Raw genomic sequence first — 14,096 nt, 5'->3', positions numbered from 1 at the left:
TTCCCAGACACAAGTAATTGCTCAATCATATCTTACCTTTTACCAATTTAGATGACTCCCGCTAGAGTCTGTGGTCCTTTTGATTTACTTCTGTTGGTATGAGTTTTTCGGTATCTGTGTCATGATGTTTACCAATGCATTTGAAACTTTGTAGGAGCCCTCTGAAACAGCTGCCATGTCAGTGGGCTGGAAATGGAAACTCTTGTATTACCATATCACATTTGTATATGAAATTGCCCATAATTTAGCACTAAATTAATAATCGCAGAGTTAAAAGTACATCGAATGTGGAGAAGTTAAAGCAGCACACTGGAGCTGTAGCTGTAGCTGGTATGCGAAGATTTATTTGACTGTTACTTATGCTTAGAAATACTGGGTACGAAAGCCAACAGACAGTTGCATTGCTGACGTTCACCTTGATGAGTCCTAATTTCATTTTGTGTTTAAGTCTGTATTCAAGGACCTAACTGTACCTGCAGTCTACCCTCCAACTAGATCACTATCCTTAGTCTACAGAAACCAATTGCTGAGCAGACTAGGATCAAAGTGAGCTGGAACATGCATGAAGAGGTTTTCTGTGCCCCATGGAATGGTTTTTACAGAGATAGACCACCAACAAAAAAAGCTGGAAAAGCATAATGGCAAACAATGAGCTTTCCTACAATATACATGCTCTCTATTGATGTATAAGACCTATCGCATATCTTCCTGCTCCCCTGCTAAAAACAATGCATTTTGAGTATGAGCAACTTCAGATTTAATAATACATCCATATTTAGCATCACTTGTAACCCAGAATCTTGCACAGCTGGTGTATATCCATTGTCCCATCGTATGAGTATAGATTAGAAAAATCAACTCATGAAAGATCTGCTGGTTATGTAGTCACCTTGTGGACTCTTGCCCCTCTTAGCAACCAAACAACATTAGCAGAGATTTAGCCAGGGAGTTAGACGTGATGCAGAAGACATGAAAATCACAAGTCATTATGCATCCCCTACCTTGCCTATATTTAGGAGGTGTGTGGGAAAACTGCTTTCAAGATTGTGAAATATAAATTTCAAAACACACAAGGACTTCATTTAGGATTTTATTAAGTATAAAACTTCAAACTTAGATATAACCTAATTTTTATATCAGTATCAGTCCTGCCAACAACGAAGAACTGAGGTGAGACTTAAAGTATGACAAATAGAACGACAGCACAACCACCATTTTCCTCCCCCGCATTCCCAGACATATCTGGAATTTCTTGTAATTTTGTTGTTCTCAAATTTGACTAAGGCTCAATATCCCACCCCCAGAGATATCAAACTCAATATCCCAATATTAGCTTTCTTACCACTGCACTGCACCCCACCCCCACAGATATCCTTCAGATTGGTACTGAACAAGTTTTACATTTCCAAATATCCATCTTACCCACTTAAATTAATGTAATCATTGTCCAGGATATATATATATATTTTTAAATCATTGAAATCCAAGGATTTAGCACCAGGCCACTGCTCCTAACTCAGCCTCGAATGAATGCCAATAATAGATAAATCTATAGGGGTGTTGGCCTCTTTTGCGTTGAAGTTTGGGGTAGGATAAACTACGCACAATTGCAGCCATTTCCACAACAATAAAAGCTAGTCAAATTATTAACTTAAAGGGCTCATCTTAAGTTCCCTTCAGTCTAAGAAATAATAGGGTAGATTTAGGTTAATATTTGGGCACAGGTCAGAAGAAAAAAAATTGGGTGAGTAAAATTGGATGCCCATAATGGAATCCATCTTAATTTCCTTCCAATTAAATGAAGTTGCTCCAGTACAACCATGCAATCATGAACCGGATTTTCCTCTCTATGTTCCATCAAGCTGTTGCTTAATTCCCAGGCAGTAAAGATGAAAATCTCTCCCATACTATGAATAGATAGATATTAAATTGAGTTTTATTTTTAAAAAAGCTTTGAATGATTTTAAACTGTATATTACATGAATCTTCTATCCACTACTGAAAGCTTAAAGACCACACATGAATGTACAGAAGTTCAGTGGACGGTGTGCAGGGGTGTGGAGATGCGGGTTTGGGGAGGGTGGAAGTGGGGGGAAGAACACACATTTTGCTTTGGTCAGGAAAGTTACTCAAGAAAAGCCATAGATGAACAACAGCCAGGTGTTACTCAAGCTCAGTTCCTGGCAAAAAAAAGTACTTCAGTACCTAAAATTGCCAAGTTATTGGCTACAAACCTGCTACTGTCAAATGATGAAAAAGTACAAGTATTTGATTTAAAAACAGACTGCTCATGTCAGTTAACAGTAAACCTAGCACCAATTTGACAGTCAGCAGCCTGCAACACAAATGACAAGATTAACAAATACAGTTGTGCAACACTGTTCCGACAAACTTAGGTCTCATATTTAGCAAATCAAGAAACCATGCACAAATCAGTCTTCTGTATTGAACAAAATGCATCAATTACAGTAAGGGTGTGTATTAACTACATGATGTCGTAATTTGGCATTAAAGTCCTGTTCCAAACAAGTGAAACCAAAAACCACATTTACAGCATAAAAATTTACACAACAAACCCAAACTACATACACAGGAAAAATACATTTAAAGAATACAAACAATTAGTGCTACTTTTTAAAAATAATTTTATGTTGAAGCTACCGTCAAGTTTCTACTAATCATAAATGCTTATAAAACCAAGGTACATGGACAGCTCCTGAAACATCATTACACCCCAATACAGAAAAGTGAAAAGCAAAATGTTAAGTTGAGGGTCAATTAATAAATGAAGTTTACAGTGAGGAGATGCTGCAGATATTTTAACTACCCCACTCTTATCTAAAACAGATTTAATTAGATTCTTCCTTCAGTCATTGGACCAAAACTCTGTTTATTTTCAGTCTTTGCAAACTATATCTTGTGGTTGGCATCATATATAAAAGTATTAATGTACATTTTAAAATAACCAAATGTTTTGATTCTCAAACACTGAATAGAAAAATTCTAAACAATTTTATAATCCTGTTAAAAATTAAATTTAGGGCACAATATAAAAGTAATGGCCAATTAAAAAATATTGAGTAAGGCCGCAATTATTTAGTACAAATACAATGTATAAATTTAGGTTCACATGATTTTTATTAAATAAGCTTATATGATATATTTGGGTGGCTTTGCAATAGCTCAGTAAATGTTAAATGTATTTGGATTATTGCAAATATATAAGTGATAGGCAGAAGACACTATTCCATAGTCAACATACAAAGATGCAATACAAAACACTGCAAACCAGGGTGTGCCCCCTTTTATTAACCTTCTACATTCAAGGAGAAGGTGATGCTGTAGTACCTGCTGCTGCTATATTATTGAACAGCAGTTGTCGCAGAATGCCAGAGTAAAATGGCCCATACACCTGTATGTTGTATTTAATAATACTGACATACTGGGATCCAATCTCCTCCAGTTCAGCTTGAATGGGTGCAAGACCCCCTGGAATAACTGAAACAGCCTTCTGTAGATTTGGTATGCTGAGCAAATTTCTTATGTACAGCTCAATCCGGTTATCTGAAAATTAATTAAAGCATTCATATTAAATAGCACAGAAAGTTGAGCCATATAGAAAGTTATGATTGGGCTGCAATTTCCACCCACTGACTATGAATGGATTAAACTCAAGCCCAATAGCCATTGTGCAAGATATGCAAATCTACAGTTTTAGATTAGGCATAGCTCCAATTAAAAATTACAGAAAGTATTATCCGTTTGTGCATTTGCCAGCCCACAATTTCCCCTCACCTCCTATTCATTCTAAATGGACAGGAATATTATAGGCTGGTAAGCACACAAGCAGAAAACCCTGTCAGAAGTCTAAATGCAGAACTAAATTTAAAGCATCCATTTTGTTCACACTTACAAGTTCTGGAGTCAGAGAAGTGAATCAATTAGAATTTTTTTTAATTCCTAGCTGAGGGTCAAATATTGTACTGTCCACACCACTTACACTGTCCCCACTTACCCTGGGCAACCACCTATAATTGGGAAAATGGTGTTAATTTATTTCCCAACTATATCAGGCAATTGAAGCAGCTGCTCGTACCTCGCTAAAGTGTGATTAACTGTCGCTAAGTCCTTTTAGGCAAGTGAGAAGTTTAAGGGGAGATTTAATGGAGGGGTTAAAAATCATGAAGGGTTTTGATAGCGTAAATAAGGAGAAACTGTTTCCAGTGGCAGAAGGGTCGGTAACCAGAGGACACAGATTTAAGGTAATTGGCACAAGAACCAGAAGGGAAATGAGAAGAATTGTTTTTTAATGCAGCACGTTGTTAAGATCTGCAATGCACTGCCTGAAAAGGTGGTGGAAGCAGATTCAATAATAACTTTCAAAAGGGAATTGGATAAATGCTTGAAGGAGAAAATATGCAGGGCTATGAGGAAAGAGCAGGGGAGTGGGACTAATTGGATAGCTCCTTCAAAGAGCCGGCACAGGCATGTGCCAAATGGCCGCCTTCTGTGCTGTATCATTCTATGATTCTAAGGGGACACTTCCTGATCGCTACAGCGGAGAATCACCTCAGTGAGAAAGAGATGAGGTGGCGATCTGAACTCAAATGCCAGACCCGACAGTACCTAAACAACAATGGGTTAGGTTCAAATTTCTGTAGTTAAGTCAAAAGTCTGCTTGAAATTGATCTTTCCCGATAGCAAAAATGTGTTTTGTTATGTCCACTTTCATATTTTCATTAACGTTAGGACATGATTAAGCTGGGAAATAAAGCCTACTTTAATGTTGCAGATAAACCTTCATATTTATACCAGATAATTAAATGGAAAAAATTTAATACATAAGCAAAGCTAATTTTTCTACTTACTGATCAGGGTGCGGACAGGGTTGCTCTCTTGCTCGATGCTGCAGATTTGTCCTGTAAGGTTTACTTGACTTTCATTATTAAGCGCAGGGTAACCTCGTTCAGTCAGGGATTGGTTTATTTCAGAACAAACCTTTACACTTATGGTCTTAAGTGTTTCTTCAAGATTGAAATTTCTGCTCAGTATAACCAATAAAAAAGAGAGAATTGTCAGATTAGTGGTTAGTACAATGGGTATCAAAATGAACTAATTGATCTCCTGTGGTGTTACGTACAGCGAGTCAGAGCAAAATGTAGTCTTCAGGTGAAGCAGAGTTAGAGGGCAGAGAATAATTGGAACAGGGCAAGCAAATGTAATTAAGTCCAATTCATGCATTTGGTCTTTATTTTTATATAATGCTTTGATTTGATTTTTTTAAATATAGTTTAATAGCAAAACATACAGCAATTTGGAAAGCAGATCTAAAAAACTGGTTGAAGCATAGAAGTTTCTCTGTTATACAGGCTGAGGAGCTGGGAGTTACAAAAACGGAGGTGCTACAGTGCTACCACCACTGGCAGGAGGGTGTAATTACAGCATGACAGGTTTACATAGGCAGTTGCCATTATAAATGTGGGCACAATTTATAAATAGGGAAAAGGTGACAAGTGTGACAAAACAAAGTAAGGTTTTGTAGACAGAAATTATAACAAATGCAAGAATTTTAATATGTTGTTGATTGTTTCTTCAGTATAATAAACAGACGCAAGTATTGATTCCAACCAAACAGAACCATGTTTATACAGCTACTCCTGCCCAGAGGAAAGCTCTGTGCACACATGCTTATGTGCAGAAATAGAGTGCCTCCCAGCATTTAAAATGTTAATACTGTATTCAAGAGTGCATTTAAAAAAAATGTCCATAGGAAGCACAAGGGACCCCTTTTAAAACCAGATTCAACCTCACATGCTATGTTAAATGCTGTGGTGTCATACCCAAGTGCCCTCCTCTAGGGGGTCTCCCACCAATGGAGTCTAGACTTGTTAATCTTGGGAACATCTTATTGCAAAACAAGGCCTTTTTACAAAGTATTTTTTCAAATCTGCCTCAACTATTGCATTTCACTTCAGGCCATACTAAATGTTTTATGCAGGATACAATGACGGATGCCATTTTTAGTTCAATACTTCAAAACATTAAATACCATTTTAAAAATCAGACTGGATAATTTCTTAAGCAGTGTGATGGTGCAGCTTGTTGGAACACAACATAGTGACACAGCAGCTCAAGGGAAACTAAACCTGCACACCCCAGTACTGAGTTATTGATCTCACCCATTCTGCTGCAATAAGGGCATGGAGAAGGCAGATAATTGGGACAAAGTCATCCCCTAGCCATTGTTGTGCACCTCCCAGCAGCCAACCCAAAAGTAGAATCAGTTGAGACCTGAAAGTGTACGACTCAGAATGATGGGACAAAAGACACATTTTTATTTTCACATTTTAATTTCCAAACCCACTGTTTGCATCATTTTTTATTTTTTTTTAAATGACAGCGAGTTGTTGTGATCTGGAATGCACTGCCTGAAAGGTGGTGGAAGCAGATTCAATAGTAACATTCAAAAGAGAACTGGATAAATACTTGAAGGGAAAAATTTACAGGGCTATGGGAAAAGAATAGGGAGTTGGAAACTGAATGCAACTTATTATTAAAAAAGCAGGCAATTACTACGGTACTGTACCATTATTCATGTCTATGGTCAGAAGGTTCCTTTGAAGTTTTTAAAAATTATATTATACACAGACAGAAGAAAAAAACAAGCGTCAGAAAAGCCTTAAGAATTTAAGCAGAGTTTTCAGCACTCCAAAGATGGCTAAACTGGATTTCTTTGTGTCTAAAGCACTGAGTTACCTACATGACCCGAGTAGCACTGATTGAACAAACACTTAAGGCGATTGTATGGACGTTGAGTGACCTAACAGCTTGCCCACAATTGCAAGTTACAGTTGTACTTCAATCTTTATCGATTTCTCCTTTCGGCTTTCAAAAAAATTCATAGTTTTTAATCATATTAATTAGTGGTTGCTTTCAGCCCTGTTGTATCTTTTCATCTGAGAGCCTACAATGATATATCAGCTTAGGGGCCCATCAGGTAAGCCCAATCTTAAGCTACATATAACCATACACACGTGCAATTTCAGCAGGACAGTGGGCAAGCGTCAGAAGCTGGAATTCCAAATTATTACCCACCACCAACATAGGGCATGGAGGTCAATTGTAGTGCCCTCAATGCAACCTTAGCGGAGATTAGTTAATGCAGCAGACCAGAGATTGTACCTGGGACCATTCTGTTCTCTGTGGCTCAATGTCATATGATGCATTCAAGCTATTGAGCCATTGGAACACCTGTGAATGATTGTTGTAAGATGTATTTTGATATGCCCCAGACATAAACAGATTTAGAACAATGCTTTATTTGGAAAGCCGTTTAAAAGCAAATGCATCATGACACACTACACTGCTACTTTTCCTGAGCTCAATATTTAAAATTATGGAAGTTATAGTAAACCTTTATAAATTACTGGGTAGGCCTCAGAACAGTGTCCAATTCTGGGCAGCACACTTTAGGAAGGATGTCAAGGCCCTGGCGAGGCTGCAAAGAGGATTTACCAGAATGGTACCAGGGATGAGGGACTTATGTAGCGAGACCAGAGAAGTTGGTATTGTTCGCCTTGGCGGAGAGAAGGTTAAGGGGAATTTTAATAGAGGTGCTCAAAATTATGAGGGGTTTTGATAGAGTAGATAAGGTGAAACTGTTTCCACTGGCAGGAGGATGCAGAATTAAGATAATTGGCAAAAAAATCCAGGGGAGAAATAAGGAGACTTACTTTTTTTTTATAAACACAGCAGGTTATGATGATCTGGAATGCGCTACTTGAAAAAGTGGTGGAAGCAGATTCAATAGTAACATTCAAAAGGGATTTGGATAAATACTTTAAAAAGGATAAATTTGCATGGCTATGGGAAAAGAGCAGGGGAGTGGGACTAATTGAGTAGCGTTGGCATAGGCACAATGGGCCGAATGGCCTCCTTCTGTGCGGTTTGATGAAATTGAAAACATACCATCAGCCTGTGGAATACAATGTTTATTCAAGGGATAGCCCAGTGTCATAATGCATACATTTATTCAGGTCCCACACATGAATCACATTTTCCTTATAGGCACAAATGCAATTTTACATTTAACTGCCTCACCCCAGCCCTGATTTCCTGCATTTGGGATTAAAAATCCTCTGCAGCCTCTCCAGGGCCTTGACATCCTTCCTAAAGTGTGCTGCCCAGAATTGGACACAATTAAAAATTCAAGAAACCGAAAATCTGAATACTGTAGGTACCCATCTCAGAATTTTACTGCAGTAGTGTGTAAGCAGGTTCTCATCCTTGGCTTTAACCGGACACCAACCAGTATCATTTACTGATCATGGCACATGGTCTTGATTTTAGTAGCTCATTGAATTGAAAACCGATTACTGCATTAGGACTCACTTGTTGTGCATGCCCTCGAGTAAGACGATAATGACTCGCTTTAATTTTTCTGCAAACTCCGGTAGGCCAGAGATGGTTGCTCCCACCATGTTGTAGATGATTAGCATTATATAGGCCACAAGCCTTTGCTGGTTCAGTCTTTGCTGCAGTTCTTTGAGACGTGATTGATCAGTCATCAGAGTCTAAAAGAAAATCAAAGATAGTTTGAAGGCCATGAGCCTGAATGTTTTGTTACAATTCATTTCTGTGGCTTTGTGACCCTACAAAAGATGCTCTCCCACTATATTAGTTTTGTCCTGTGTATCCAGGAGCTGTATTTCAGTGCAAGGCTGAATTGAATACTTTTGGTGAGGGTATATACACAAACTTATTTTCTCCTACCCATTTCCCTGGTCTAACCAGGCCATACACTAACTGTGGCCAGAGAACCAGCTCCTAAGCCTCCATCAATGCTGCTTACCAGCCATTTGGAAATGCACTAGCTTCTGACTTTCCTTTTCTCAAGGAGTCACCAGGCCGTATACACTGTTACATTGTAATTTGACAAAGAAACTGTTGATATGAATGGCAAGTTTGTGGTCTAACACACCATGCCATTACATGTTAGGATGTGGGACAATGCCCACAACTCCCTTATAGCCAACAGCCAACACTTGATCTTGCTGTGCATTCAGGCGAGATACTTATGCACTGGGATACTTCTTTATACCTCCAAATGGCTACAGGGTGCTATTGCCAGAGACCTGGAAGCTGTTCACTTGATCCTCATTAGCAGTAACAAGAGAAGTGATAAATTACATATTAAAACGGAAGTGGAAAAGGCAGCAAGTCCATAACTAATTTTTCCCCATAAGAAAAGATAGAGGACAAAAATATTTAAATATCACGTTAAGTACATACAGACACACACTATGCATGATTAAAGAAAAATTATTAATTTATTCTTTGAAAACAGTAAAAAGCCTCAGGAAATCAAATAGAAATAAATAAAAAAAACCTTGCACTTATCAAGACCTCTCTGTATCCACTCCACATAAGTCAAGTCCATTATTCCATTATCTTGCTCTCATCCCCTGGGGAACTAGAGCCCCCTTTCCCATTGTGCTGCTGCCTACTCTGGCTTTCTGCTCGGCTGCTTCAGTGTCCTAGTCTCCTCTTCTCATCAGGTACTCCAGGTTTCTAATTCAAGTGCCTCTTTCTTTTAAAATTGCCACTGTTACAATTTTCTTAAGACAAATATGCAGATGCAAATTAACGCTTCTGTAGAAACCTGACACAAAATCTGACTGGTTTGCCATGTGAATGGACCACAGAATTCCATGGACCTGGTCATAGAATCTAACCTTTCTATTGTACTAAGTGGGGGTGTGGGGGTGTGGCGGGTGGGGGGGGGGGGGGGGGGAGGGATTTTGGGTGAGACCTAATAGCCACCTCCGCCACCATAAAGGAAGTGCCAAATAAATTTGATGGCTCTTTAATGACAGCCTGAAGCATTCAGATTTGACGAGAGTCAGGCACCATTGTAAACATAAGAATATTAAAGATCACAAATGACAGACTCAAAAGGAACATACACAGGTTGTGAAGAGCAAAAATTCCCCACCATGAAGTGTCAAACAAGAGTCCTGATCCTTGTCGTAGTTATCAGGGAATGAGCTGCTATTTTATGTACTTCACATAAAAGGCAAACCACTTTCAATTAATAGGTTTTTTTTGGAGAGACATCAGAAGTCGAAAAATATCTGCCTCTAGCAGATCAAGAATCGAGCCTTCATAAGTGGAGTTAGCATTACTTCAATTGTGCAGATGTCTGAAGAATCTTCCATCTGTGCCTGTTGAGATGTGAATAACTAGATAACTATTCTCTTCTTTAGGAATATAAAGAATATTCAGCAGACTTACAACATTGTCTGCAGTGGAGGGGAAATAATTTGGTTCTACTTCTCAATTTGACTACACATTGTGCAAATGAATTAACTGGCTGAGGGTCCAAAATTTCCAGACTAGCCTGACCTGGTGGAATATTCCTCTCTGGCGAATGTTTCAGACAGAGGGAATCAGCAAGTTGGCTCCGTTTAGGATGCATCCCATCAAGTCAAGACTTGACAACTTCATCCCCATATTCTAATAGATTGCAGACGACAGTAGGAGAAGTTGTGCGAAGAGATCAAAGACAGATACAAATACTGGGATTCTCAAATGAAGAAAGTCCAGTTTCTGTAGCAATTCCTTGGGCATTATTCTTGGGTTGAAAAAAAAATACCCTTGAATGAAAAATACCCTTGAATGATAGACTCTCAGATTCCACCCACTTCAAAAGATCATCTAGGTCTTTGCACCTCTGCTGCCAGAAGAAGCAGCAGCCTCTTTGTCTGTCTGCAGGATACATTCAACAGAAATTCAGTTTTTCCTTCCCAAAAATATTTGGGCATTCAACTCGTTAAAAGATCTTTCCACAACATGCAGTTACGAGTTCTCCGAAGAAACTTCTCATCCTCCTCCACCCCACTCAATCATTAGACCCTAAAGGGTAATCTCAGTCAGAAAGATCCTGGAGAGCTCTAGAGTTCCATGTAGGTCTCTCCAACTTTATTGTTTACTGCAACTTGGGAAAAGATCTCCAAAATTACAGGAATTTCAGGATCCCTTATACAAAAATCTAATATTTACCTCAGGCACTGGCTTATTGTCGTAGTCCCACTGCAAGAATTTCAAATAACCATTGTTTAGCACAGAAGATGGGCTTAGGGAAAGACTGGAACTCCCGCCAGCACCAGAGGGTGATGTGTCTGAGGAGGGCACGGAGGCTGAAACTTCAGCAATAGACTCCTTTAGCCACTGAGTTGTGTAATCAAGAGCATCTATAAATAGAAACATTCATGTTTTATAAAAGTTATGTATTCCTCAAGTAGGGCTAGTTATCAAATATGTTAATATCCTGCAGAATTAAAAATATTTTTAAAAAGTAAAAAAAAAAAAAGTACTCCAGCTTCGCAGACAGGGGTGCCATTTCAACTCAAATGGGCGAAGTAGACAACCATTATCTTTACTGGGCCACTGCCAATTTCTCCATTTCCCAAGCAATTCATAAACAAAAAGCATAGAATGTGGAAAAGCCATTCAACTAAAATTCACTCCTATTACAGACTATCTAGAATCTACCCAATCATAGACTCTGCTCCATTTTATCTCAAGGGAAAGTTCTGGATAAATACTCCCTAGTTCCCAAACAAATTTCCTGAATATTCATACATCCCACATCTCCATTATTAAAACCTGGACTACCATCCTTTACTGGCAACTCCTCCTCCTTGTGGCACAGAAACTATTGCATTCCATGGGATATCTTCCCTTTAGACCTTTAGCAATTGACACCCCAGATGCTTGATTTCATTCTGTATTACCTTAAAATTTATTTACATTAAAAGTCAGCTGCCATTCCATAGCCGGAGGATGTCAAATGCCTTGTTCTTGGAGCGAATCTGGCCACATCCCAATTTCATTCATACAAACCTCTGCTCTGCTCGACCTCCCAGACAATCAGAAATTAATTCTACACAATATAGCAAGGGCCAGAGAGAAAAGAGTAGGCAGTGCGCCTTCTGATTCACATCTTGCAAAAAAAACTGTTGATTAAAGAATTAAACATAGAATATTTAATTACCATAAATCTACCAAACTTACTGGGCTGTTTGTTAAGAAAATCCTGAAACTTGCTTCGTTCATAGTCTACAGAACACTGTTGGATGTGTGGTCGGATATTTTGAATGGTGAAGTTGATCATATCCATAGTCATCAAATCAAGGACATGAAATATCTCTCTAATGAAGAAATACAATGCTCACTCAAACATTTTATTGGAGAAGTATGCCAGAAAAAGCAACATTCTGGTCACAAATGTATAAAGAGTTGTTAAATGTTAAAATCAATATATACTAATTGTAAAGAGGAAGGTTTTCAATTTCTGAATTAAACTTAAAAACTAGCAACTTGTAAATCCATCTCCTTCTCCCCCCCCCCCCCCCGCACAGAAACATATTTACCTGAATAGTGGCACTATCTCAGTAACCGATTTTAATTTTTTGACATCTTCATCCCGAACTGGGGCACAAAACTTTCCCATTAAGGTGACTATATAAGCAGCCAGTCTATGAATGTCAATAGCATTGTGCTCAGCTTGCTGTTGGATTAGATCTAAATCCAGGACCTCAGAGATCTGCTTCCGAAGTCTATTTTGGCCAGGTATCAGAAATGAGAGTAGTATCTAATGATTAAAAAAGTTACACAAATTAAAAAGCTTGCATCTAGTGTCTGGGCATCTACAACATTAGATTCACTGGTGTTACATTTGTAATAAGAAACTGCAGTTTCTAGGCTCATTTTGTAATGGTATCTTCAACACTTATCCCTTATTTAAACTGACATTTGGTGATATAATTGGGTGCAGTTGTAATCCTAAACTGTTTTACTGCAGTTTGTTTTAAGCTGTGTCTGATGAAAAACTGCTGAAAGAGTGAGGGAGAAACAAAATGGAAGCATGTCCATATATGGGTTAAATGGGCATGGGGATATCACATGGAGTTGGGGGTACAGTATATAGGGGACCTTAAGGGCGAAGTGCAGAACAAGAGCAAAGAATCAGACAACTTTAACACATGGCCTCCAAAGGATTGGGGTTACTATCCATCTTTTGTACTTATTGCCTTGCTAATGTGTATAACTAGTTGTGTTGTACTTGATCATTAAAATTGCCACCATATTAATTGTCTTGTTGAACTGATCTACACAGCAAAAAAGAGAGCTAGATTAGGGCAGTTGCTCCCGGAATTGGTGACTGAACCAATTATACTTGAAACTTAAAACTTAAAACAACTTGTGTACTTATGCAAAAATACCCCACTCCCATTTCAGTCTGTGGAGAGAGAAACAGAGTTAATGTTTCAGGTCAATGACCTTTAGGCAGAACTGGAAAAGTTAGAGATATAACAGGTTTGAAGCAAGTGCAGAGGCAGAGAAAGGGGAAGGGAGGAAAGAACAAAAGGGAAGGTCTGTGATAGGGTGGAAGGCAGGAGAGATTAAATGACAAAAGGCATGACGGTACAAGGCAAAGGGAGATGGTAATGGGACAAGTAAAGAAACAAAGATGGGTCTAAAAGAGGTGTAAATGGGAATAGCAGAATCATCAGGCGCAGGAGATGCAACACCTGCCCTTTTACCTCCTCCTTTCCCACCGTCCAGGGCCCCAAACACTCCTTCCAGGTGAAACAGCGATTTACTTGTACTTCTTTCAATTTAGTATACTGTATTCGCTGCTCACGATGCGGTCTCCTCTACACTGGGGAGACCAAACGTAGATTGGGTGACCACTTTGTGGAACATCTCCGTTCAGTCTGCGCGACCCTGAGCTTCCGGTCACCTATCACTTTAATTCTCTGCTCCATTCTGATCTCTTGGTCCTTGGCCTCCTACACTGTTCTAATGAAGCTCAACGTAAGCACGAGGAACAGCACCTCATCTTTTGATTAGGCATTTTACAGCCTTCTGGACTCAACATTGAATTCAACGATTTCAGATCATGACCTCTGTCCCATTTTTTTTTTCCCCAGACACAGCTGATGATGATTCTGCCATTCCCATTTACACCTCTTCTAGACTCCTCTTTTGTTTCTTTACTTGTCCCATTAACATCTCCCTTTGCCTTGTAC

The 14,096-nt window shown here is 38.9% G+C and overlaps 1 protein-coding gene across 5 annotated transcripts in view; it reads right to left on the bottom strand.

The window, feature by feature from the left end:
- Positions 1-1,077: 1,077 nt before the first annotated feature.
- LOC147105651 (T-complex protein 11-like protein 2) overlaps positions 1,078-14,096 on the bottom strand; it is a 51,265-nt gene continuing 38,246 nt past the window's right edge. For all 5 annotated transcript variants that reach the window (XM_086010188.1, XM_086010190.1, XM_086010186.1 and 2 more), the window contains 6 exons: positions 12,435-12,655; positions 12,076-12,212; positions 11,062-11,252; positions 8,392-8,573; positions 4,869-5,041; positions 1,078-3,564 (listed from right to left, as the gene is read on the bottom strand). In XM_086010188.1, coding sequence (XP_085866314.1) covers positions 3,323-3,564; positions 4,869-5,041; positions 8,392-8,573; positions 11,062-11,252; positions 12,076-12,212; positions 12,435-12,655 — 1,146 coding nt within the window. In that variant the 3' untranslated portion in view covers positions 1,078-3,322. The remainder of the gene's footprint in view (positions 3,565-4,868; positions 5,042-8,391; positions 8,574-11,061; positions 11,253-12,075; positions 12,213-12,434; positions 12,656-14,096) is intronic.

The sequence above is a fragment of the Somniosus microcephalus genome, chromosome 17, assembly GCF_052327205.1.
Source record: "Somniosus microcephalus isolate GS21.2 chromosome 17, FLI_Smic_1.0, whole genome shotgun sequence".
Classification (NCBI taxonomy): Eukaryota; Metazoa; Chordata; class Chondrichthyes; order Squaliformes; family Somniosidae; genus Somniosus; species Somniosus microcephalus.
This window is presented reverse-complemented; position numbering and strand designations above follow the sequence as displayed.